The 26,080-nt window shown below is 39.6% G+C and overlaps 1 protein-coding gene across 1 annotated transcript in view; it reads right to left on the bottom strand.

Annotated features, from left to right (window-relative positions):
- RELN (reelin) overlaps positions 1-26,080 on the bottom strand; it is a gene marked incomplete at its 5' end in the record, with an annotated part of 273,918 nt that overhangs the window by 193,959 nt on the left and 53,879 nt on the right. The window contains one exon of the mRNA XM_082280292.1: positions 1,641-1,776. Coding sequence (XP_082136418.1) covers positions 1,641-1,776 — 136 coding nt within the window. The remainder of the gene's footprint in view (positions 1-1,640; positions 1,777-26,080) is intronic.

Raw genomic sequence — 26,080 nt, 5'->3', positions numbered from 1 at the left:
AAAATTGAGGAGGAGGATTAGAGGTAAAACATATTTCTCCTCTTTATATTTCCTTCAACTGAGAAATGAGAATCAGCATTCATAGTAGTATTTGTATTTCTGTAGAGCTATTCGTCAGCTCTTCTTCAACAATGGCAAACATGAACAAAAACCCATTACAAAACCATGGAAAAAAATCAGCCACAGGAAAATGAATGACTGGTTAGAAACTGACCTCAAAACTCACAATGGAGGATTACTTCTCAAAAACAAATACATTCACAGTCACTGTGCAAGTTAGGACCACAATTCAACAATTATTTCTTGAATACCAGGAAAACCAAAAAATTCAAGAAAGAAAGGGAGTAAGCAAGAGCACACAGAGAAGATGCACAGGTAGCTCAAAGAACAAATTTTAGCTGCTTCAACTTGATCAACAAAGAAAAGTATCTCTAGAAAGGAATTAAAGGACCTATAAACACCATAGCTGACAGATTTCCTCAAGGTATATACAACTGTTGTATATACAACAAATACACTCTCACAATTCAGTTACCACTCATAAAGACATTTTTTTTCTCAATTTACTATTAGATGTTTAGAAGACAAGAGAGCTAGAAACAAAAATGTCTTGACATTGCCATCACAGCTAATAAATAATGTATCCTGACAGTACAGGCAAAAAAAGTGCATTATGTAGGTAAGGGGAAATATCAAAGCCACAGGTAAATCAATCTACAGGTACTGTGCTCACCATCGACAACTTATGTTCTCAAAGAATTCAGTCGCTCATTTTTTATTTTTTACAGCAGTAAAACAACCTGGTTATGTGGGGCACTTACTTGCTGCTTCCCAGCATAGAGTGAAAGGGAATAATACTCAGAGGAAGGTTTGTTTTGACAACAGGACAGCCACAAAAACACAGAAAAGGCCTCTGAAATGCTGCAATTATTCACTTGTTGAATTACGGTGCAGTCTGCCTTTTTTTTCTTTGAAAATGTCAAACTTCAAACATTTTCTGCTTTTGACTGCATTCTTGGTGTATTTTCTCACTCAAATCTGGTCTACCAAAATTCTGGGACAAATCATTAGAAATTACTTGAAGGTAAAATATAGTAATATATATGCTAATAATTCAAGTTAAGCTATTTTGTTGGAACTTTATTTGGTACTAAATCATCAAAGGTAACTTATGTCTTTAAAACAAATTACCAAAAAAACCCTCTTGGTTATCCTTGGTTCAGCAGAAGTTGAGAGTGTTTTTTGAGAATAAATACTTGAGTATGGCTACTCTCAAATACTTGCATTTTATATTGATGCTTACAATCTGAATAATATATTTGTGTGATGTTCTAACTCATACTAAATGCGACAGTTAAAAGACTGGGTCAGTGCAAATGATCTATATACTTAAAAGGATCAATGATATGATTAATTACTAAGAAGAATTAAATGCTAGACTTCCTACATGCTTTGAAAATAAGTCCTAATATGCACAGAAACTCTTCAGCCAGGAAGAACTCAATATTCTTACTTCAAATTAAAGTCTACACTTGGCAGTGTATTCTGACTGACTCTTTTACCCAGGCAGAGTGAGCAGGTTAGATCATTTCATTATCTCCAGAGAGATTATCTGCTCATGGCTTGGCGTGTATACGTACATGAAGTTGACACAGCCCGTCCCTGCAGGTGGAGCAATCCAGACAAAACTGAGGTTTGTGGTTGGGAGATGGCTCACATGGGACGCAACCACGCTGCACATGAACTGGTTTCCAAACTGGTGGTCAGACATAATTCCTGGGAGAAAGATGCAGAGGAAGAAAACAGTAACATGTGTTAATGGCTCATTGCAAGGTGCTAATAGACCGAGAAATGCATCTGCCATGTGTTTCATCATGGCAACACAAAATGAAAAAACCCCAGGGATGTGCCATGAAGTAATTAGAATTAATGCTAATTAAAATACTGGAGCCGGCCTTTGCTTGAGCCAAGGCTGACTTCGCATTTACTGCAAGGCTCTGTGTATTTACTATTAGTCTTCATGAGGCCAATACCAGAGGAACTATTTGCATTTTCAAAGGAGGAGCTGGATCACAGCTACTGTAAATCAGTTATTCCATTACCTTATTTACACCCATCACAGATCTAAAAGAAAATAACACCTGAAGCAAAAAAAATGTTCTAGTTTAATAAGAAAAATGAAGCTCTTAGAGAAAGGTATTATCTCTTAGTAGACATGTATTTGGAAAAAAGAGATGAGCTCTGGATTCATGAACTCTTCTGATCTGAAATAAAAGCAGCAACCTTCCACAGTTTTACCAGTACACATTCCTTTGATATTTTTTTTATTCGTTTTTCATACATGCCTCTAATATACGAATGAATGTAAATGTCATCTATTAATCCATCCCTCTGGAATTCACTACAGTTCATCATTAGACAAAAGAACTGTATTTTTAACATAAAATAATGTCTGACAGCAATCTTTTTCCCATTGGAGCCCTTTTGTAGTTTTCTACAAAGTAGTGCAAACTTGGTTGTTTGTTTGACACCCTTTGGCTTAAAGGAAGGCAATCTTACCAGAATGGATCACTACACCTTTACTCCTAGTACATGAAAGAGTAAATGATGAAACTATTCTTTTTAATGCAGTTATTAGAAGAGAATGCCTTGTTCCAAATTACTTCAAATATTGAACCTTCATTTCAGAAAACAGTGACATGGGCTGAAACATTGCTAATAGGATCAAAAGGAAAAGGGAATGGGAGCAGGCACCACTGCATTCAAGAAGGTCACTGTCAGCTGTTTGGTGATTGCATCTCATAGTTTATAGTGGCTGGTATTTCCCAAATTAGCTTGCTGCAATTCAAACAACAACAGAGAAGTAAAACCCATCTCTGACTCTCAGCATCCTTTATTACTGGGGTTTTGGTAATTCTCCTGTAATGTGAATGCAGCAATTTCTCGTAAGCCCCCATAGATCCAGAGGTGGAAGGAGTTTGCAAGTGAGAGATTTATGTCAAGCAGGAGGATGAGTCCTTCCTAATGCAAACACTCTGCTCCACCTGGTGTCCCCAGGAACTGGATGCCAGCAGCACCTTGTGGGGAGTGGGGGCTGTCTCACAAGCAAACCATTTCACATTTTATAGACCAAAAGCAATGTCTGAAATCCCAGTCAGGTACCAGTGAGTATGACAAACTATAGCTCAAGGTTATGGATGTTATTTATCCTCAGGGCTATGAAATTCTAAACCAGCTTCACTTTTTGGGGGGGAAAAATGAGCCACAGTGAATTTAAGTGATCCATCCCAGGAGTGACAGGAGGAAGCAGGTGATGTGCTGCCTATATCTTTTACAAACGACCACAGCCTCCTCATTCAGGGTTTTTCAGCTAGTTCCCCACTGAGAATACACATGAGATTTTCTGTCATTCACACAGTCACAGCTCAAATCCCCAAATGATGCTGAAGCTCGCTGTGTCAGGATAGTCACAGAGAAGGCTCAACTTCCCCTGAGTGGAGCCTCTTTTCTGGAGATCAGTGGTAGGGAAATACAGAGAGATGGTATTTTACTGACTCTTCTTAATGGCAAGAGACTAGATACAGATGACTTACAGATGAGGTTTGGACATCTCTTGCCATGCTGTATTGCTTTATTTGCCTTTCTTGGCTAATTGGGAGGGGTGGCATTAACATCCTTAAGGAATCCCACTTGACTGGTGCCCAGGCTCATTGCCCTGCTCTCACTGCTGAAGTCCTGCAGCAGTGCTCTGCTGGGACAGATGTGTCCAAAAAAACTCCCAGAGAGGTCCCTCACAGAGCGAATGTTATTTAGACAACTGCTTTGCTTTGCCCAGGGTGAAAGGTTGTAACTCTGATTCTTTCCCAAAGCTGTGGACCTTGTCCCTCTCTCTGAAGTTTGTGCTAATGCCAGTGACTTCAGCACTGTGGGCTGGGGTCTTGGGGACTGCTGCAGAGCACCAGCTCTCATCTGTCGTCATCCCTGCCTGTATGATGGGAAGCAGCAAGCCACAGACTATCAGGTTAATTAAATAACAGATGCTGTCAGGGGAGAAGCAGGAACAGCCCTTCAGTTTGAAGGAATTCCCCTTTCTCCACAGCCAGCCAAATACAAGGGAGGACAAAGGCTGCCCTAACACATCCCCCAGCCAGGGGACAGGCAGACCAGCTTGGGAAATATGACTGCTTCCCTCCCAGGCAGCAACTTGTGAGTTAATGAACTCCCTAGATTTCAGGCAGTATACTGCAAAAATGTGTCTAATACATCAAACACATACAACATCTGTGGAGAATTTCTTTTTCCTTTGATTTACAGTTTAAAAAAAGAACAATTTTGCAGTGACTAGAATAAATTCTAAACAATTAAAAAACCCAACTCATTCAAGTTTTTTTCCAAAAAAAAGTCAATGAATAGTACAGCAATCATTCAAAATCCCAATTTTATAATTTTATCGCCATGTTGTCTTTATATTTTATTAATAATTGATTGTCGTAATTTTTACAATAAAAACAACCCTCCTCTTCTGCTGGACCTTTACTGAGTACAACAACTCCATTTAGGAGTTCAGAGCCTTCAGAACATTTAACAACAATTAAATAGTGCAACTTCAGTGAGTGACAGCAATATTAAAAACCTAAAAATCCCAAGGTTTCCTATTGAAAAGGCAAACATAAAAATGATAAAAATGCAAAAAAAACAATGAAAAGTTCAATTTATACTAAGAACTCACTGAATTAAGGACAAAGAATGTTATTTCACTCTTTTGCTTCCAGTCTTTTTGCAGTCCCTTGCTATGGAAGGCAGCTCCTCTCTTCTCCTCCAGCCCCTCTCCAAACTGGTAAGCTGCATCTCAGACTGCATGTTTGCCCCATAGCAAATCAAGGTCAGTGTTGTCTATAGGTATCTCCCTCACACCCTGGTGACCAGTGCAACAATATACATTCAAGTCTAGTGTTTACAAAACTAATAATTTTAAGGTAAAATTTTAAGATCTTCTTGTATAAAACTCTATAAACACTAGCAAAAAATCAAGTGTTTCCATGTGACTTAATGAATACTGAAATGTTCAAAGTTTTGTGAGAGCTACCCATCTAAAATGTGGTGCATGCAAAGAAGCTGTTAGAATCTCTCTGAACTCCTTTTGACTTGGCTTTTACAGTGTGCACTCATCATAATGACGTTTCAGACATCTGCACTTTCTAGATTCTCCATCTCCTAAAATTTCTGAGGCTCTCCTAAAATTTAGGAGTCTCAGTATAATCACTATAACCATTATAACCATTCAAATCCCAGACATGCTTTGTACCTGCCAACAGCACTGCTAGGAGAGGAACTAGACATTCTCAGTCCCTCTCAAGAGGGAACTCAGCAGCTGTTTTTATTGTGTAAATTAAAAAAAAAATGTGCCTGGCTCTTTTCAATACAGTATCTGTAGTCACTGAATCAAAGAACTTCTATGTGAAGATGTAGATTTCAAGGGGTAAAATAAATACAAAAAATGCACAGATAGAGAAAAATATTAAAAGGAAAACCTTAAGTCAGATGACAAATACATAGCTTCAATATTTAAATGTTTAAAATTATTTTGTTGATAATCAGAATCACTAGTAGGGCTGTAACAGCTAATGCAGGGAAATATTTTGCTTCTATTATAAGATGTCATACAGGAAGGTGAGCGAGACGTGAAAATACTGATTAAGGTGGTCCACAAATGACCAAATTCAAGTGTTGATCCTGAATGCATTACTTTCACCTTGTTGTGTAGCTTCTCCAAAAGGGAGAACAATAGATTATAGCAATCATTCTCCCATTTGGGCTCCTGGAAGCCAAAAGATGATCTTTCCTACTGGCAGAGCTTGGGAAGCATCTAATGGTGCAGATAAAAGCAGGAAAGAGCCATATCATTCTCTGCTTTCTAAGTCTGAGAAACATGGATCTGCAATAGCTCTGACTTAGCCTGAGTTATGTAACTACATAATGTTCTGTATTACAACATGACATATCCTCCTCAGAAAACAGTTTTCTAAACCAGAACTTCATATAAGGAGCTCATCTGCATGTCAAGGTCCTTGGTAAACCCTTCATTAAAGCTAAATTTCCAGTGATGAACCAGATGGCAGGCAGTGTACCATTTCCTATTTATTACATTAATTGAGTATGATATGAAATAAGAGGGTGAATGTTAAATACAGGTGTAAATTGACTGACCACATTTTGGCTTTGCTCCTTCTAAACTGATTATCTGCTACATGCTTCCATTTTCAAAACTATGTGTGACAGCAAAATGCCAAACATAAAATATTGATGAAAAACCAAGAAGAAAAAGCTCTAAATGACCAAATAACTCTGAGATCTTTGAGAAAGCAATAATTCCTGATTAGTAGATAATAAATTTAAGTCAGAAACAGACATTTTCAAATTAGATTTTGCATTATGTAACAATAAAGTACCTAGTCCTAGGAACCATCTTTTCCCTTAGGAAACAGAGCTGGAGGACTACATTCTTCATCCATGCTCTAGCATCTCAAAGGGTTATCCACAAATACACAAGGTAGGCACAGTTCTGCCTGGTGTTACAAAGCAGGGAGTGATGTGAAAGGGGCTGTGCCCGAAAACACCTGAAGTGCTGAATCCCATGCTGAGGTGGCCAAACCAGGGCTTGCAACTTGTTCTTCCCATGCAGCACCAGGGGAAATGTAGATGATTTTTTTTTTTTTTCAAAATGGAAAGATTCTGGTAGCCATTGGAGGTTTTTTTTATTATTATCAATTAAAGCAATCACTTTGGCAGGGAGCTTATGCCCACAAATCTCTATTTTCCAGAAGCACATCCTCCCTATGAAGTTGAAGATCAGTTATACAGAGAGCTGCCCCCACTCTCCTGTCACATGTAAGACTAAACCACTCAGATGCAGGAGTGCTGGGACAAGTGACAACTTGGTGTCTACTAACAAGGAGCCTGGCTTCTCAGTAAAATCCCCATAGAACAGGCCTTAAGGACTGCTGCAGAATCAGAGTCCTCCTGCAAGTTAAGGGAAAGCCATGTGCCCCTCCACATTATTTGAGGAGCAGCAGAGGCTCCAGCACAGCTGGACCAGTGGCTGGCAAAATGTGGACTCACAGAAAGCCAAGTGAAGCACTTAAGGAACATTCGAGGTTGAAATCTGAATGTATACAGCCATAAAGTGCTATTTACAGCCGTTGAAGCTGCAGCTTTCAGACCACATTTTCAGAGGTAGGAACCTCCCTTTATCTTGCATATCTTCAGATGTTTAAAGGACCTTTTTGAGCCTTACCTGTAAAAATATATAAAAATGAAATATATGTTTCCACGGAACGCTACAGAGAGTGAAATAATGGCTTAGTTTTAGTTACTGGAAGAATATTTGAGTAACATCCTTATACTGTTATGAACCCCTTTCAGGACCCTGCAGTGAAAGTCTTAAAATTTTAGAACTAGTTATGGGAAGAAAATCAAATTGCTCCTGTTTTTGGAGGGTTTTGTATTTAAAAAAACAGAAATCCCAAATATGTTTAAGAAAAACATCAGTAATCTGTGTTAAAATGGACCATTGGGAGTAAAGAAATATCTGGAGCTGGTAAATATAATTTCTAAAGCATGAACACAAACATAAAGCTATGAGCTCATGCAGTTTCTACCCAGGCCAGTAGCCAGCTAAAGGTAACTAAATTACCCATGCAAGTTCCCTTCAACCACAGTAAAAGTGCAGATTATGGCCCTAAGTGAATTGCACCCACCCAGCTAAAATATGCTGTTGCCGATTGATTTTGGGGGGGTGATTTCATTCTGCTTCACAAGAGAAAACACATCTCATTTGACAGAGTGTAACAGACTGCTAAAGCACTTGGTAGACCTTGTGATCAATTAAGGGTCAGGATGGTTTGGTAAATAATTAAACAGTATGAAGAAAGAAAAGACCAGCAACCAACAGATACATTCTTCCACCCAGCAATATGTTACCTTTATCTTTCTTGGAGCCAGGTCTTTGTTTCATTATTATTATTACTACTGCTTCACTATTAAATAATAAATCCTTTCACTATCTGCAATGCTGGGGGGAAAATTACCATCCACATGTTAATAAGAACACTAGAAAAAAAGACAGATAAGTGTATCACATCCTAATAAACTCTGTCATTAAAATCCGTAAGTCCTTCTGTGGTCAGGAGACAACCAGAGCCTAAATACAGCAACCTAATTCTTCAGAGGGTACCACTGTGCTGAAGTGACTCACACTTGAGGTAAGAAGGTTTTATAACCTTTTACCTCATATGTGAAATTTAAATGTATTTTCCTAATAGTTCTGAAAACAATAATTTATTGCAAGTTCACATTTGAATTACGTTCACAAAGTGGGATTCAGGTATGAAACAGTTCAGTTTAGGGCTTTTAGGTGCTTACAAGAGAAGTGTTTTATAGCCACATTTGTGAATATTTACTGAAGCAAGCCCTTCACTAGAAACACCAGTTTGCAGGAATGAACCACTAATGAACAGATTTTTGAAAATTTACTCTGAAAGAGAGGATATATTTTTGCTTAACCTCTCTTTTAATGTTCTACTTTAAAGGGATTGTTAATCAAAACTTTTGAGCAGCCTTTTGTTAGAACCCACTTAGGGTTATAATTTCATCTCAGGGATTTATGAGTACCGGTCTCATTAAGCCTAACAGGAGATACACATATGGAAATTGTGGAGCATGGGGAAGAGAATATCCCCTTTCTATAGCATAATTCTCAGGATACTGAATGAGCCCCTTGTGTAATGTGTGATTTGGCTCCATGAGCCAGGGGAATGGGGTGGTGAGACCCTGGTCCACAGTGAATTGGTGGTTTCAGGCCATTGTCAGAAGGGGTGAGAAAGACAATTTGCTGCTGAAATCTAAGTGCTCCCTAGAGAGCAACATGGCACTAACTGCTCCAAGGAAAGTTGATTTAGTAACAGTAAACAGGAACCAGCAGTAATAGAAATAGAAAATGCTAATAAGTTACTGTGTTGCTGAAATATAGAAGAAAAAAATCTATTTCCAAAGGTTTGAGCCAAAATATATTTTAAATGTTTTCCTAATAGTCCCAGCATGTTTTATAATAGCAACTTACATATTTTTTTTTATAGACCTGTTAGGCCAATACCTTCATTCTGTACTAGCTTTTCATAGGTTCTATTTTAGCTCCAAAATCCAGTTTATTCTGTTGAAGGAAAGCAACTGTCCCCGGTTTGCATCCACTTTTTTTTTTAAATTGTTACTGTATTTGAATGGTGTCTTATCCATATGAGCAGCTCTTGTACAACTTCCAAAAAATATTGCATTGTTCTGAATCTTTCCACTTCGAAAATGTAAATCTGTGTCTCAGGAGCCAAACATCAAACTCTGCTTGATAGGGTTTATGCCAATGATAAATGTGACAAAGGAACATCTTGTTGTCACACCAGACATCTGCTCCCACCAGACTCATCCTCGGAGCCAGCGGTAACCACATCCTTCTCCTTACAGCAGTGACAATTCACCAAAGCAGCACTGGAGCCCCTGGAATTGGCCCAGATTTGCTTTAGTAGAGATGAAACTATGAACCAGCAGTCTTAACTGACAAGACCGTCCTCACCTGCTCACTTAAACAGAGCCGTGAATCAACCAAACCTCCCTGCTGACCAGAGCGAGGAACATCAAATGAAACATTGCTGCGCAGTAACTAGAACATCACTGCACAGCTCAATAAAAATGTAACTGCCCAACACTCATCTATAAATACATGCATCCTGATTGGATCTATAAAGCATCCTTTCAAAGGCAGTAGCTTCCAAAAGTTGTTTTTATTAAATTAACCAATCTTCGCCCCAGACTCAGCTGTGCTGGGCTGACTGGTTTACACAGTGACAACATCTCTTCTTGGCTATACGGTTGCTGGTAACACTTCCTGGTATCCTGTTTGCTCTTCTATGGCCTAGCATGACTAATTGGGATAATGGCTTTACCTACAAAACCCTAAGTCCCTCTTTAATTTATTTTAAATGATCTTAATGGTTTCTGGCAGTGTTGTAGTTGCTAGGTTTAGTTTAGCAGGCTGCAGCTTTCCTGAGAGCTCAGCGGGGATGCTTCGGGCAGTGTGACCATGGTCGCCCTCCCACAGTCCATTTTGGTTGGCCCTGTGGTTCTTGCTCCAGCAGCTAGCAGCACTACAACCACTGATGGAGAAGGAGGCAGAGAAGGGTCTCTCCATGAGGGCTTGAGAGGACTTTAATCACATCTCGTCCATGCAATACCCAGAAGCAGAGAGACCTTGTGGTCTGGGCGCAGGGGGCTTTTCTGAGGGGCTCAGGGCAGTCCCTGGGCGGGGTTGGGGTACAGGAGCCAATAGGGAGAAACCGAGGGAGTGGCCAGGGCTAAGGGCAGGGGAGAGCGGGTGGGGGAACATGGCATCAGAAAAGCAGTGGGTTAAGAGATCACCACATGGCAGCAGTCTGCCTTGTAACGCATTTCCTCTATTTTGATCCTTCGCCGCAGCCATGTTTTGCATTTGCCCTCATTGCCGTCCCTGCCTCAGTCACCACAGGACCCACTTAGTGCCTCATATCTTGGTTGCACTTGCACTGTCTCTAATTACTCTTTATATCTCTGTTATCAACATTACTGGTGAACTATGATGCTTTAAAATTTATAGTTTCCTTCAAGGCAAATTAAGTCAGTCAAACCAATCAATAACGATAACTACTTAATGAAACCAGAGGGACTTCCATATAAATCTTTCCAGATGGAGTATTTATCATTTGCAGACATCTCTTCCTGTTTTGGAGTGATGTTGTTGTGGAAGTTATCCCATTTTATCTCCCAGTTCCTTATCTCAGGTGATCTGAAAGTCAACTTGAAACCATGCATTGTGTTGTCTGGGTTAGCTGGGATAGAGTTGGTTTTCTTCCTAGTGCTGTGTCTGGGATTTAGTATGAGAATGACACTGATAACACGCTGATGTTTTAGTTGTTGCTCAGTGTGCTGACCCCTAAGTCAAGGACTTTTCAGTGTCTTATGCTCTGCCAAGGACCAGGTGCACAAGAAACCAGGAGGGAACATGGCCAGGACGGCTGACCCGAACCGGACAAAAGGATATTCCATACCATAGAATGTCATGTTCAGTCTATAAACTGGGGAGACTTGGCCAGAAGTTGCCAATTTCTGCTCAGGGATGGGAGGGGCATTGGTCAGCAAGTGGTGAGCAGTTGTATTGGGCACCGTTTGTTTTTTTCCCCTTGGGTTTATTCCTTTCTTTTTTTTTCATTTTCATTATGATGGTATTTTACTTTATTTCAATTATTAAACTGTTCTGATCTCAGCCCACAAGTTCTACCTTTTTCTGATTCTCTTCCCCATCCCATGGGGTGGGGAGGGGATTGGAAAGTGAGAGAGTGGCTCACTGTAGTTGGAGTCTGGGGTAAAAGTACGACATGTACAGAAGCCATGGTTTGTCCCTCACCAGCATTGACTGCAACATCTCCACAGAGCTGGAGACAAGATGCACTTTCCATTCAGAGGAGCAGTCCTGGAGGTGCTCCAGGTCTCATGATCCCCCTTCCCACAGCTGGGCTTACAGCAGCCTCAGCAATGCCTACACTAAGGTGAAATATGTAAGGTCTCCTACAGCCCCAGGTGCCCTTGCTGGGACACTGAAGTGACCTGTGGCACAGCCGGTCCCACAGTTTCTGGAAGACTTTTGGGACAGCTGAGCCTCACAAAAGCCTATCTGCTCAGGAAAGATGGCACACAGGCAGGAGAGCTGCATCTGTGGGGGAAAAGCCAGCTGAGGGGATGACAGACTATGGTTTTATCTTCAGACATTTATACGTGGCCAACTGCTAGCACATGCACTGTTTGTAAGCACCACTTACAGTGTCTGTAACGCTGTGATCAAGAGTAAGATGTTTGCCTATTTTCAGCACCTGACACCAGTGATGCAGTATTGCTGGTTTGCTACAAATTCCTCAGAATTCATAAATATAAAAACTAGAACCATAAATAAAGCTGCATAATGGGCACCATGGCCATTCTCAGTCTCTGCAAAGGGGTGAGAGAGCAGAGAAATCACTGACCAAGTTGGTGGGAGAGTTAAGGGAGAAGTGAGGCTGGAAAAATGGTATTATGGATTGAATGGTGGAATTTCAATTAAAATTGTCAATTGCCAGGAGTTCTTTTTTGAAACTATGCTGAAATTCAATGCTGCTGGCTGAAATCCACCAGTATCTCTGCCCAGATCAAATTAGTGGTGGAAAGAAGCACAGGCCTGTACACCAGCTGTATTCTCCACAGATATTCTGATGTGTCAGGACAAAACCTGCTGGATTTGCCTCCTCTGTAGCCACAAACCTATTACATCAACAGCTTTTATAGCATAGGAGCACCAAACTGGGATGGCTGTGGCTGGCAGGCTGGTGGTGGTGATAAGGCTTTAGGTCTGGGCTAAAGCATTTGTGTAAGGGTGAGTGTGCTGTGTAGCAGCAGCAGGATGTGGGAACCCAGAGGGCACTGCCAGCCTGGCTGAGATCCCATCCATCACCAGCACCTGACTGATCCCCACCAGGGTGATCTCAGTCAGTCTCCCCTCATTGTCACCAGAGAAATGCACAGGGGGAATAGAGGCAGAAGTTTTGATATTCAGGTACTCAGTAAAGCTGGAGTTTGAAAATCAAAGTGTTCCTTGCTCATGCTTTTCCTCATCAAAACAAAAATAGCAACTGTGATTTGCAGACTTCTGTGGTATTTTTGGCAAAAAAAAAAAAAAAAGGAGAAAATTTCCTTTTCTACAAACACACAAGAAGTTGCTTTAATTCTCTATGCATCTTTAACATCTCTTTTTACAATTCACAGGACAAAACAGAAAGTCTGGCAGTTGTTCCCTTTCCCTTATAAAATGTGCAGTAATTTACTTTGCCTCCTGGTTTATCTTAAATCGTGCAATGATCTTTGCAATTCATACTGCCTCTCCCCCACTGGTCAGCAATGGACCATAATGTTGAGAATATTACGAAGAGAAGGGCAGCATTGTCAGAAGGCTGAATTTCTGCCCACAGAAGGCAGAATGGCACCCATCAGAAGAAAACTCCTCAGAAAATGTGTTGCAAGCTAACAAACATGATCAGCAGCAAAAATTTTCAGGAAACAAAACCTAAATACAAAGCTTTACACATCAAAAGAAGCAAAAATAATCACAGCCAACAAGCTCAGAAGAAGAGCAAATTATTTTACTAATTCATTCCCACATCACTACTTTACTCTAGTGAAAAAAAAAAATCACCCATGAAAAAAAATCTGGTGCATTGCCCCCTGCCATATGGTATATATTAAGACATACATACCACAGACAGAAAATTGTAACACTGCAGTTTTGTTTCTATCTGACAACACATACAGTCAGTCGAGAGTCACAAGAATGGGAAGAAAGGAATGCTGCATTTTATTCCTTTGCCTGAAACTTGCTTCTAGACAAAACATCATCAATCCTAAACATGCAAAAGCACTTTCAGATCAGATATAAGAAAGGCAAATAAAAACAAGCTACCGAGAACAGTAACCCCCTTATAAACTATCAGTCAATGTTAACCAAAACTACTGGGGAAAAAGATTGCAGTTTTTGAAGTCTTTGTCCTCAGAAGAGCACTTTATGACTAAATGGTAAAGGCTGATCTTCTGCACTCATTTAATGTTCAATATAGGATCTGAAAATAGAGTCCTAGGGGTGTGTCCATGAAGCTGCTGTTGGGTTGACCCAGAGGCAGGGCTGAGCTGTGTCCCCAAGAATGGCACACACTGCTCCACACACTTGGTGGAGCTGCAGCCCCCACTGTGCTGGGTGTCCTATGCACTTATGGAAAACAAATTGAAAACAGAAAACAATATTCACATCTGAAGCCTGATCGATGTCCATGTGGTAGCAGCCAATATCACAGCATGCATGAAAATTAAGTGTGCTACAGAAATAGGGTGCAGGAGCCCTCTACTGCATAACTTTCAAATCAACTCGTGGTTTTGCTGAAAAGAAGAAAGCTTTATCCAGACCTACAGAAATATGAGAACACCACCAAACTAAAGATCATGTGTAAGAAGGTCTGAGTTGCATTTTAGAATTTGGGATGGAAATGGGAAAAATATTTGAACTCCAGATGTGGGGTGTGAGCGAGAGCAGAGCATCCCAGGTGCTCCTGTTGCATCAACTAGATGCTTGAATTTAATCTTAAACCTTGCTTGCCTCAGTTCCATGAATGAGCACTTCTGAAAGCCTGCCTTTCTCAGCTGATGCCCCCCACTGTGACTGTAGTAGGATAAATGTTCCAAGATTTTACTGTGGTTTTAAAAAGGATTTAAAAAATACGCTAAGTCAAAGTAACACCCAAGGGACTTACACTAGAGAGCTGCAGTCCCATTAATGTATAAAGAGAAGGCTAAAAATATAAAGATAAAACATGGCTCTGCTTTTTGACGTGCTAATCTGCCCTTAAAAAGAAAAATACCTTGAAGAGCTGCAGCTCTACTGGGAAGTTCCCCCCTTCATTATTGTTTTGCAATAATGAAAAAAGTGTGTGTTTCACTAAGGGAGAAATTTAACTTTCCATCTCAAGGTCTCAAATATGTTTTTTCTTGTTCAAAGCCGATTAGCAGTTCAGAAAATGAGAAGGTCTCCTAATTTACATTAATCTCAGCTCTGCCTTGCATGCTAATTGATGTGTTTTCTTCTGGGACTTCCAGATACTTTGCAGTTGTAATGTTGCTGTTTCACACTGTAACATCAGCTCTCACAAATATCAGTCCTTCTCCACATGCCCGTGTTCTCTCACCTGGCATTGGTGTTTTTCTTGGAAGATATCTATTGTTTTAGTTAGTGCTTCTGGATCCTGTTGCTCATTGATAAACTAATACATAAAAGGATATTTCTGGAAAATAAATGCTTGACAAATCTGCATGGATTAGGGAGGTTCCAGTTGATCTGCCACTATGAGCCAAATATGCCAGTTTTATCTGGAAGAATGTGGCATCCTAAAGCTAACTAACAGAGTATTATTTAGTGCAGTGGCCAAATCATCACTGAGGAAGGATGTTGTACTGATTGAATCTCTTCTTGGGTAGATTGAAGCCGTGGCCATACAAGTGAACCCAAATGGCGACAGAGGCATTCCAGAGGGAGGCTGAAGATGACACCATGGTGGCCACCTGGGGAAGATGCTCCATGTCTACAAGTGAACAAAGGCATGGAGGAGTGGGGAATGCCTGTGTCCTGCTTCCCCCAAAAATATTCATAGTAGAACATTTGTCATCACTTATGGTGGCTGTAATGAATTTACCTACTCCACACTTACAACACTGCCTGGTCTTTATTTTGCAATTTATCTCAACAAATCACCATACTTCACTTCGAAATAACTTCCGTATTTAGTTTTCCACCTATTTTTCATTTAAAAGTTTTGAAATACAAGCGTTGCACAACTGGAGCTGCAGGCTGTCCTGGCAATATGTCAGAAGCTCCAGGGCTGCCATTACTGGGTATATGGGTGTACTATTTTTCTGGGGTGATACATACAGTTTTATTATTCTTTACACAGCTCTATGCAGTGTAGTACAAAGTATAGATTGCTCTTTGGAGATGACATCTAAGCTTCAAATACATAGCCATAGAGAAATAGTAATGATGGAAAGACCAAAAGCATGCAATATGACTTCCAGTTTTTGAATGCTTCTTTTTCCCGTGATCATTCTTAAATGATACATTTAAGAGATCCTTTAAAATAGCAAATTAAGGAAATGAAGCATTTTATCATGCACAAATACACAGACCTTCACACTGCATGACATAAGCCCAGATCTGTCCAAACCATACCAACAGCTTATACCACTTGAACTAGCTGTCTTAAGGTAATTGTTTGGTTATGCTGAAATCACTTTTCTGAATAATTAGACTCCTGTGAGCAGCTCCAAATTGGCTTTCAGCTAATTTCAGTTTAAGTCAGCTACTGATAAGAATATATAAAATTGTAAAACTTATATAAAAACTGAGTAAACACTTGAGCCCTTGATAGCTCCCATGGGAATGGTCCAGACTACTTGAACCTATACTTTAGATGCTTAATGAGGCAGTCTTCACACAGGAATTGATTACAGTTCTTTTATAAACAACATGGAGAGATGGGTGCTTGTGATGGGCTCCACAGAAAGCTACCTATAACTTATGTCCCACTCAGTTTTCAAGCATTCCTTGAAAATAAGGATTACAGAGAACAAAAAATTTAATACCTGCTACAAACATAGCCCTACAATACAGCTGTTTTCAAGAAAATGAAGGAAAGAAATCTTTGTCTTGTTAGCAGGCACCTTTTATTGTACTATCAAAAAAAGACTCTTGATAGAGATTACAGCCTGTGAGCTAAAACAAATTTCCAATATTCACTGCAGATGTTGTGTTCAGAATTTTAAAATCTTTTTATAAATAATTCTACTCACTTTGTGCAAATGTCAATTTTCAGAGATGTGTAACCTGTGGATTACTTCAGGAGAAACATGGCATTAGTGATAGCTACCTCAGTAAATTCAATTTACTTTTGAAGTAGGAAAAAAAGTAAGATTTACTTGAAAATTAGGCAAAGAAAAACATTTAGAACAAAAAGCCTGGATTGCAGAGAGGTCATGATTGAACAATAGTGGGTGAGGCAGGTTGGTTTTGGTTCTCTCTGGGGTGCTTTGAAATCGTGAAGGTAACAAAAGATGCTATATTAGCACAGAAAAGTTGAGAATAACCTTCAAGACTCAAATCTTTGCTGCTGAAGGGGATCGTTTTAATGTGGTGCTTTATTCATAAAAAATGAATGTATGGCTATATTCAAAGCTGTGCCTGAAATGTCTCAGAGCATTTGGACAAGAAAGTAATAGCTAAATGTCTACATCTGTACAAGTATGGCTGTAGATATAAGTGTGCTCCACATCAGTATAGGTCTTCTTACAGGAAAAATGATTCAGTTAGTACAGTATCAGATATCTTTATCCTGTTAGAATTGGATCTCTGCTAGAGAATATACCAGTTTGATCACAGCTTCCTTCCTGGAGCTCCTGTTGTTCCATCAGTACTTACTTTTTGTACATAAAATACATCTTAAAATCCAGTATATCATAGAAAATCTTATTTTAGAGCTTCTGAGACTCTGTCTGGAGGATATTTCCTGAAGGAAAGGCCTTTCTTTGGTCAGATGGTCTAAGCAGGAATAGCAGTACTTTTGCTTTGAGGTTTTGCTTTTCCCATGGAGCTTTACTGAGCTCTGATGTGCGTGGTCATGCGGTTTTTCCTTATAACTACTCAAAGAAAGAACATCCTATTCTTCACTCCTTTCTGAAGGGCCACCAATGGACTGTGTTACATTCAATTAAAAAATGCAGCTATGCCACACACTGCAGTATGTTCCAGGAGTGTTGACTGTGAATTGAAGGCTGACTTACAAACTTTTTATGCATTTTGTAAAAAACCACTAGTTCTTCCTGCCCCAAACTCAACATCTGGGTTCTTTGGTTAATTGTTCATACTTTGATTTAAACAGCTTCATTTGAACAGGTTCATTTGAACTCTGGTCTTATGCTTACTTCTCCCTTGTTCCCATTGCTTCAGCAAACGTCCTTCCCCTCAGCCTCTCCACCATCCCATTCTTTCTACTCTGCTTCCACACTGTCTGTAGACCTCAAATATCCCTGTTCAGATTTTCTCTGCAACCCATCCCTTCCATTTCCTTCCTCAAGCAGATCTCAAATGACAGTCCTCACAACAGGACAGAGCTATCTTCACCTTCCTTCTTGAGAAGAAGTGGAACCAAGTAAATATCAAACAGCTAATTCCTAGGCAAACCCCCAGGGTTCACAAAATCCAGCATATATTCTGTCACCAATTTTCTCAGAATAATATGCTCACAAAATCCAAGAGTTTCTGTACAAACCTTTCAAATCCTCAGGTGACTTCTGAAACTAAAATGACAGACAAAGAATGAAAAATGTCATTTCATTACAATGTGCCATCCCCAAAAGAGCACCTTTCCCTGTATTGTTCAGCCATTTGACTGAAATCCGCAGAATTCCAGTTTGGCTCATGACAATTGTTGATTCTCTTTGTGTCATTCCCATTATTTGAAGGGCCTTGTTGTTTTCAGTCTCATCTAAACATAACTGGCCTGTGTTGTAATTAAACTTTGATCAATTTTTTAATGGGATCTCAGAGGAAAACAGTATTTGACTAACATGTATTATTCTGCATGTATTAATCAAGTGAATTCTTGTTGAACTGACGGAATTTCACATAATAACAACTCTTCTCCATTGTTAATTAGCAGAGCAGAAAAATAATAGAATCTGTTTTCAGTGAAATAATACTTTTGTAACCAGAATATTCTGAAACTTTTATTTTAATTTTCAACTTTGATTTAGTTTCATTTTTAGCCTTTCCTGAGTCACTTTACTTAAAAATACAATATCGCTATATTCAAAAGTAGTCCTAAACAATAACAAAACATACATTTATGGCATTAAGCACTTGAATCACTTAAGCCAGCTGTCCCTCATAAATCATCACTAAATAGCACTTTCTTGAGTATTGTCATGAAATATTAGTCAGCATTTTCATCAGAAATCTGGAAGATCTGAAATCACCAACTGTGACACTTTCTAATGATATAAACATTGGCCAGGTGGGAACAAATAGTGAATAGGTTAGTCACATGGAACACGGTAAACAGAGTATTTGGTAAACTGAACCTACCTTAAAAACAGCAAAACAATCCTCCTCCCCCAGTCCTGTAGGAACAAGGACCAGAAGGAGGAAGAGACTTTACCTAAAGCCTGAGGTGCCTGTGCAGAACCACTTCACTGCTCTGCAGTACTGAAGAGGAAAGTCCCATCACATCAGGATTGATGCTGGAACTGAGTAAGGCAGCCCCATGTGCTCCCTGTGCAACAAACAGAGCCACTGAGAAAAGGTGGCAGGTGACACCAGCAGGCAACTCTCTTCTGAGCTATAGAGGCACCCATTTGCCAACCTGACCCACTCTCTGTCACTCTGGTGAATCAACAAATGGTGACAGGACTGGTGCCATAGCCTTGGTCTTCAGCCACACGACCTAAGTGGCAGAAGGCAAAGGCAGGTATTGGCAGAACAAAGAACCACCTGCTGGAGGAGAAAGTCAGGTTAGAGACCCTCTAGGGAACCTTAAAGTGCACAAGTCTATGGGACCTGAGATGCGTCCATGGGTCCTGAGGAAATTGGAGCATGAAGTTGCTCATGAAGTTCAACAAGATCAAGTGCAAGGTCCTGCATTGCATCAGAGCAATTCCAAGCACAAATACAGGCTGGGTAGAGAGTGGATTGAGAACAGCCCTTAAGAGAACGACTTGGGGGAGGTGGTGGATGAGAGGCTGGACATGATCAGCAATGTGCACTTGCAGCCCAGAAAGCCAAACGTATCCTGGGCTGCATCAAAAGGAATGTGGGCAGCACATCAAGGGAGGGGATGCTGCCCCTCTGCTCCACTCTGGTGAGACCCCACCTGCAGTGTTGAATCCAGATCTGGGGTTCCCAACAAGGGAAGAAAGTGGACCTGCTGGAGTGAGTCCAGAGGAGTGCCACAAAGATGATTAATTAGAGGGATGAAGCACAATTAGGATTGTTCAGCCTGGAGAAGGGGCTCCAGGGAGACCTTACAGTGGCCTTCCGATACCTAACAGGGGCCTGGAGAGAGATGGAGAGGAATTTTTTCACAAGGGCATGTATTGATGGGACAATTCTTTGCTGTGAGGGTGGTGAGGCACTAAAATGGATTGTCCAGAGAAGCTGTGGCTGCCTCATCCCTCAAAGTGTTCAAGGCCATGGATGGGCTTTGAAGAACCTTGTTTAGGGGATGCTGTCCCTGCCCATGGCAGGGGTTTGAAACCAGCTGTTCTTTAAGATTCCTTCCCATCCAAACCATTCTATGATTCTATGAACTGAGGCTGCAAGAATACATATTGCTGGGGCTCATAGTTTTAGAAAGAAGCTGAAAATTTCCAAAGTCTGGGGGAAAAAAGCTAATCTGCCATATACCTTCTCCTTAGATATAAAAATTATCCTTTACACTAGGAACTCAGTGTTCAATATCTATAGGATATAAATTACTTGTTGAAATTTAAAAGTGATTTGATTTCAGTACATAAGTTACCCTAACATAAAGAAAATATCCCCTAATAAAGGACTTTCAGACACACTGCTAAAGACAAAGCAAGAAACAGCTCCTGGAAGTTCAAAGGAGAAACATTAAAATTAGAAATTAGGCACAGTTTTAAACAGAGTATGATTAATGACTGGGAAAAGAAGTACACAAAGTGGATTCTTTACTTCTTGTAGAACATGTAAGGTCATGCACTTTAGATAATAACAAGAACACTTTCAGCTATAAGCTAGAAATGACTGAGGAGGAGAAAGCTCAATTCACATTAGTCAATCACTGTTTGACAATAAGCTACCAGTGTGAAAAAAGAGAAACACTGCCCTAGAATGCATCAGCTCAATTATTTCTAGTAACGATGGGGGAAGTATTAGTACGGTGCTGGTAAAGTACTGCTAAGACATCACTTCAATTATTGTGTGTAATTATGAATGCTTGTGTTCAAAAAAGATTAACTTAGGCTGGAGCAGCTGCAGAGAAGGACTACTAGGATGATGAGAAGAATGTAAAATATGTCACAAAAGGAGACAGAAAGAGCTTGTCTTGTTTAGAGAGAGGATGACTGCTATCACTAAATATCACAGGGTTGTAAAGGAGCTGTTTAAGCCAAAAGACAACCATGGTATAAGAACAAAGGATTGAAACTGGACTTGAATAAATTTACTCTAATTTAGATCCTTTTTAATCACTAGGCAAATGAAGCATTGAAACAATTTTGCAATAGGAATTTAGGAGATAAATGACTATAACCAGCTTTAAGATGGAGCTTAAATCCACACACATTCAAGCTACAGCATCATTATCATGGCTCCTGCAGCACCAGGGACCAGAGCCAAACTGAAAGGTTCTCTCCTGGGGATGGGTCCCTGGCATCACAGGGATCATGTGCCAAAACGGGCCAAATCACCCCAAACTGCAGGGCCTGCTGAAACCAGCATCATTCTTAAATTGTGATCAAGCCCTGAGGTTGTTTTCTTAATAACTGATCTCCACTTAAAAAATAGAAAATTATATTTACCTACAAGCAGCACTGTTTCCAGGTTCTCCATTAATGTCAGAAAATCACTTTTAAAACTAATCACTCATTTATTTCTTCCAAAGCAAAGCTCAAATTACACTGAAAATGTGGACTTGTACCAAAGTTCATACACAAAAAGGTAGTATTTAGATCATACTGCCAAAAATAAGAGTTACCTGGATATCAAATGAATATTCACTGTTTCTCTTGCACTTTATGTGAATAGGAAGCATGGCTTCAGCCACAAAGTAAGGTTAGCACTGACTAACAGTGATTCCACTTAATGTTGTCTGCCTTGTTTAAATAAATCCTGCTGCAAGTACCTTTCTTGTTGCATATGAAGTGATGAAGCAGTGCTTTAATAACAATCTAACTGCAGAATGCTCATAGATTGTTTTCCAAACTCTTTTTGTTCATCATAAAAGGTCATTTCATTGCACTGATTTCCTGAAACCCTTCGGATTTATTATTTGTCTTCAGGGCACAAATATACAAAATCTGCTTATGAAGACTCTAAGCTATTTTCCCTTGCATTAGAATAATTTTTGAACTACTTATATCTTCCTACTACTTCTTGAATGCCTGCTCTAATTAGATTGACAGCTTCTCACTCTTATTCTGAAAACTGTAGAACTGCATTTAAAAAAACCCAACCAAACACTTCAAGAAACAAGCCGCAAATAAGATGGATGGGGATTTCAAGTGCAAGTTCCCTTGTATTTAGAATTATTACTAAATTTAATAAATTTAGTTCTAATTCAATAATAATAATGATAGTGATAATAATTATTCAAAATAATAATAATAATAATAATAATAATAATAATAATAATAATTCACATGAACAAGGTTTCTTGTTCATGTGGCTTGTGTAACCCATAAAACCATGCCTACAATTATTTCTTCTCAAAATATCTACTTGACTATATCCCATTTTTAACTACTCCAGAGTTCATGGTTTTTTCTCTGGTGCAAGTACTTGTCTTCAAGATGTTTTGGGGAGGGAGGGTTTGTGACAAATAAAGTAGTGGGAATACAATACATTTTCTTTTACTAGTAAAACAAGGAGGAAATTTCTTTCAATTATAGAAAACAATGATAATAAAGACAAAACAGGATCTTTAGTTATTTTTATTAGACTATGATTCATGAAAGTGAGCACTATTTGAGTGAGTTTTTCACATGTTTTCATATTTGGGTGGGATTTTTTAAATAACTGGCATTGCTTTTGAAGATATTTATATTTTCTTTATAATAAAAGATCTAGTATAAGCACAGGAGGCTCAAAATAAAGCATGTCACGAGATTACAATTGGTAGTACAGAAGAACCAAGACCCTCTCATAACTGGTCAGCAGATGCCTCTGTTGGAAACTGCAAATGAATTCAGTTCAAAATTAAATGGTTTCTGAGTCATTCCCTAGAGACTGGAATTCAGCCTTTAAATACACATGAGAAACCATCAAATGTGAGTCAATAAAACAATGCATGAAAAGCCACTTGTCCTGGCAAGACTCTTCTACACCAGCTTTTTAGAAAGTACTTCAGAAGGTTTGCAACAGCATGAATTCCACAGCCAGCATAAAACCAGGTTGTGTTAACAGTAACCTTTACTCCTTTTTCTCACCCTGTGCCAACTGGGTGACATTAAATACAAATTCAGTTAAATAAATTCACTTATTAAATAAAAAATAAGTTGTTTCCCATAATTTCAAAGCTATGTTTAAAGGACACCGTAGCTGCACTGCACTTTAGCTATTCCCAAAGCTAAACCATGAAGCTGTTTGTTATCAAAAGCAGACAATACCCTGAGTCTCTGAAGGAGAAAAGCCAGGGTGGGACTCGGCCCCAGACGCAGACAATGCAGACGTGCCTGTGCATGAGTGAGGGGTCTTGGCTCCCCACAGACAGTGGAGGTCGGTCAGCCCATGGCATGGGACATGTGTCCACCTTAGGACATTAAATCTCCATGTGTCACCAGCCAAAGAAAATTAACCAGTTGTAGGCTGACCTTACCTCATCTTTGGGGAAGGTACAAGAAGGGTTCTTATCCAGAGTCAGAGTTTTAATAGCATTTTACTTAAAGGACAAGCACCACAGCCCATCCCTTCTGACTGATTTGTAAATTCATGCTTTGGATATTAACTAAAGTAATTAATCAACCTCCAGTATCAATACAGGCTGGGGGATGAACAGATGGAGAGCAGCCCTGCCAAGAAGCACTTGGTGGGGCTGGAGGGAGAAAAGCTGGACATGATCAGCAATGTGCACTTGCAGCCCAGAAATCCAAACATGTCCTGGGCTGCATCCCCAGCAGTGTGGGCAGCAGGGCAAGGGAGGGGATTCTGCCCCTCTGCTCCACTCTGGTGAGACCCCACCTGCAGTGCTGCATCCAGCCTGGGGGCTCTCAGCACAGGAAGAGCATTGATCTGTTGGACCAAGTCCCGAGGAGGGACACAAATAATGGTCAGAGGGTTGGAGCACCTCTCTTCTGAAGTCAGGCTGAGAGAATTTGGGCTGTTCAGCCCAGAGAAGAGAAAGCTCCAGGGAGACCTTATGGAAGCTTTCCAATACCTGAAGGGAGCCTACAACAAAGATGGAGTCAGAATATTTACAAGAGCATGTGGTGACAAGACGAAGGTGAATGGCTTCAAACTGAGAGCAAGTTTAGTTCAGACATTAGAAAGAAATTCTTTGCTGTGAGAGTCTGGAACAGGTTGCCCAGAGAAGTTGTGGATGCCCCATCCCTAGAAATGTCCAAGGCCAGGTTGGATGGGGCTTTGAGCTAGGTCTAGTGGGAGGTGTCCCTGCCTATGGCAGCAGCAATTGGATCTTTAGGGTCTCTTCCAAACCAGGCCATTATATGGTGATTCTCTGATCATAGTTTTACCAGATGGAAGCCCTCTGCTATGGGCCAGGGATACTATGCCACCAACTTCTTTGTATTAAACTTTTAATATTCTCATAACATAGTTGAGGTAGACAGCTTTTTTCCCATGGACTATTGCACACTTCTAACAAACTTTATATATCTCTTATCATGACAGCTTAGATCTTAAAAGCTAGATTTCTAGGGAACATCCCAATCAATTAAATTTAAAATGCTGTATATGCTATTAAATCAAAATCCTATGTAGTGAAATATTCTAGTTTACAAAGTCCCTCAGTGTCCATGAGCTCATCTGTCCCACCCCATGAGTTCCCTGAATCTAGGGGGTTGTTTTGTGTAAAGTGCTCACCACAATACCCTGCCATAACTGAGTATGACAGATGTCTTTCAAAACTCCTCTGGATAAACAGCAGTGAGCATCAGAAAATTGCATCTCCAGAAGTACTTTGCATTTCAATCAGTCCTTGGAAAACAGGGCACCTGAAGGCATGGTTGTGTGTGAATGCTTGAGCCAGACAGCCAAGGTCTCCAAGCTGTACACAGCAAAAATGAAGTCCCTAATGGAAGGATGCTCAGAAATAGGCTGAGGAGATCCACCTAGGAGTAAAGCACAGAAGAAAACCCTAAACTGTCCTGGTTTTAAGAACGAAATAAAAAAAATCAGCAACTAAATTCCTCATAAATGTTTCCAGGATAGAGAATGTTACTGAATTTTACATATCCTGCTCAGCATATTTAAGTGGAGAACAAATAAACATCTATTTGTCCCATGCTAAGCAAAAGTCCTTTCGATTATCACATCTATCTGATAAATTGTTCAGAGCAAATCTGAATTCCATACTCAGGATAAATCTTTACCCAAACTTCCATCAGAAGCTAGCACACACCTCTTTGATAGTCTTAGGGAAAATTGCAGCTAAAGTATATTTGAGTTTACTTGGTTGAACTCTTGGCAGATTATGACTGAAGGTTTTTTAAAGAGTTCATTACATCTTTGCCCTCCTTAAGCAAAGGTTATCACAAAGCTGCCTGTTTGAGTGAATTATGACTACTGGGTGGTCACTAGTGCCTGTGATATTACTTATTACATGCTCAGTGATAAATTTAAATTGGTAGATAACAAGGAGAAATCTCTACCAAGACCTTCATTATGGAATCTAAAAATAGCAAAATTACACTTACAGGGAGAAAATGATAAGCTTAATGTATACATTTGCTGAGCAAGCAGATGGTATATTTCAGGAAATTCACTATTCACATCAAAATTAAAAATATAAACTTAATCCTTCTAAAAATTAAAACTTCCAGGATGAAACAGTTCTTAAAGATTTTTTTTTAATCTAGACTTCTTTAATGTTCATATTCTTCATCTTAAGAGCTAATGCTGTCAGCACTTATTGATTCAGCCTTCTAATAATTACATCATCCTTCCAGCATGTCAGAGACTGTCAAGGTGACTATGATGCTATATGACTGGAGTATGACTCCAGTGTCACAAAATATTTGTGTCACTAGTTTATCCAGAAGCAGACATATAGCAAATCTCAGAGTGATAGAGAAGAAAAATACTGACTTTATTAATAAACTGCTATGTAAAATGTTTCATTACTTGCTGTAATGCTGCCAAAATAGCCTTGTCAAGTAATTATTTAAATAGTTTTATTTAAATAAACTAGAGCTCAGTGAAAGTGCTTTGAACAACATCACATTTTCCCAAAACAAGATCTTTCAACATTCAGCTGTTTAATTTTATGTTATCTGGAAAGAAATCCAACTGTCTCACACAGCTGCAAAGTATCTTTACTTTCCTGCAATGAGTACTTGTGTATCCACTGCATTTCTTCTAAAGGTTTTTTTTTGAGTGTGAACACTCAAACAGCTCAAGCTAAGGCTTATGAAGATACAATTGCTTTTGTTACAAACTTCACCAATTTTAATAATTGCATTATTA

Source organism: Coloeus monedula (assembly GCF_965178545.1).
Source record: "Coloeus monedula genome assembly, chromosome: 4".
Classification (NCBI taxonomy): domain Eukaryota; kingdom Metazoa; phylum Chordata; class Aves; order Passeriformes; family Corvidae; genus Coloeus; species Coloeus monedula.
The sequence above is the reverse complement of the archived record's forward strand: the minus strand, read 5'-3'. Positions and strand labels throughout refer to the sequence as shown.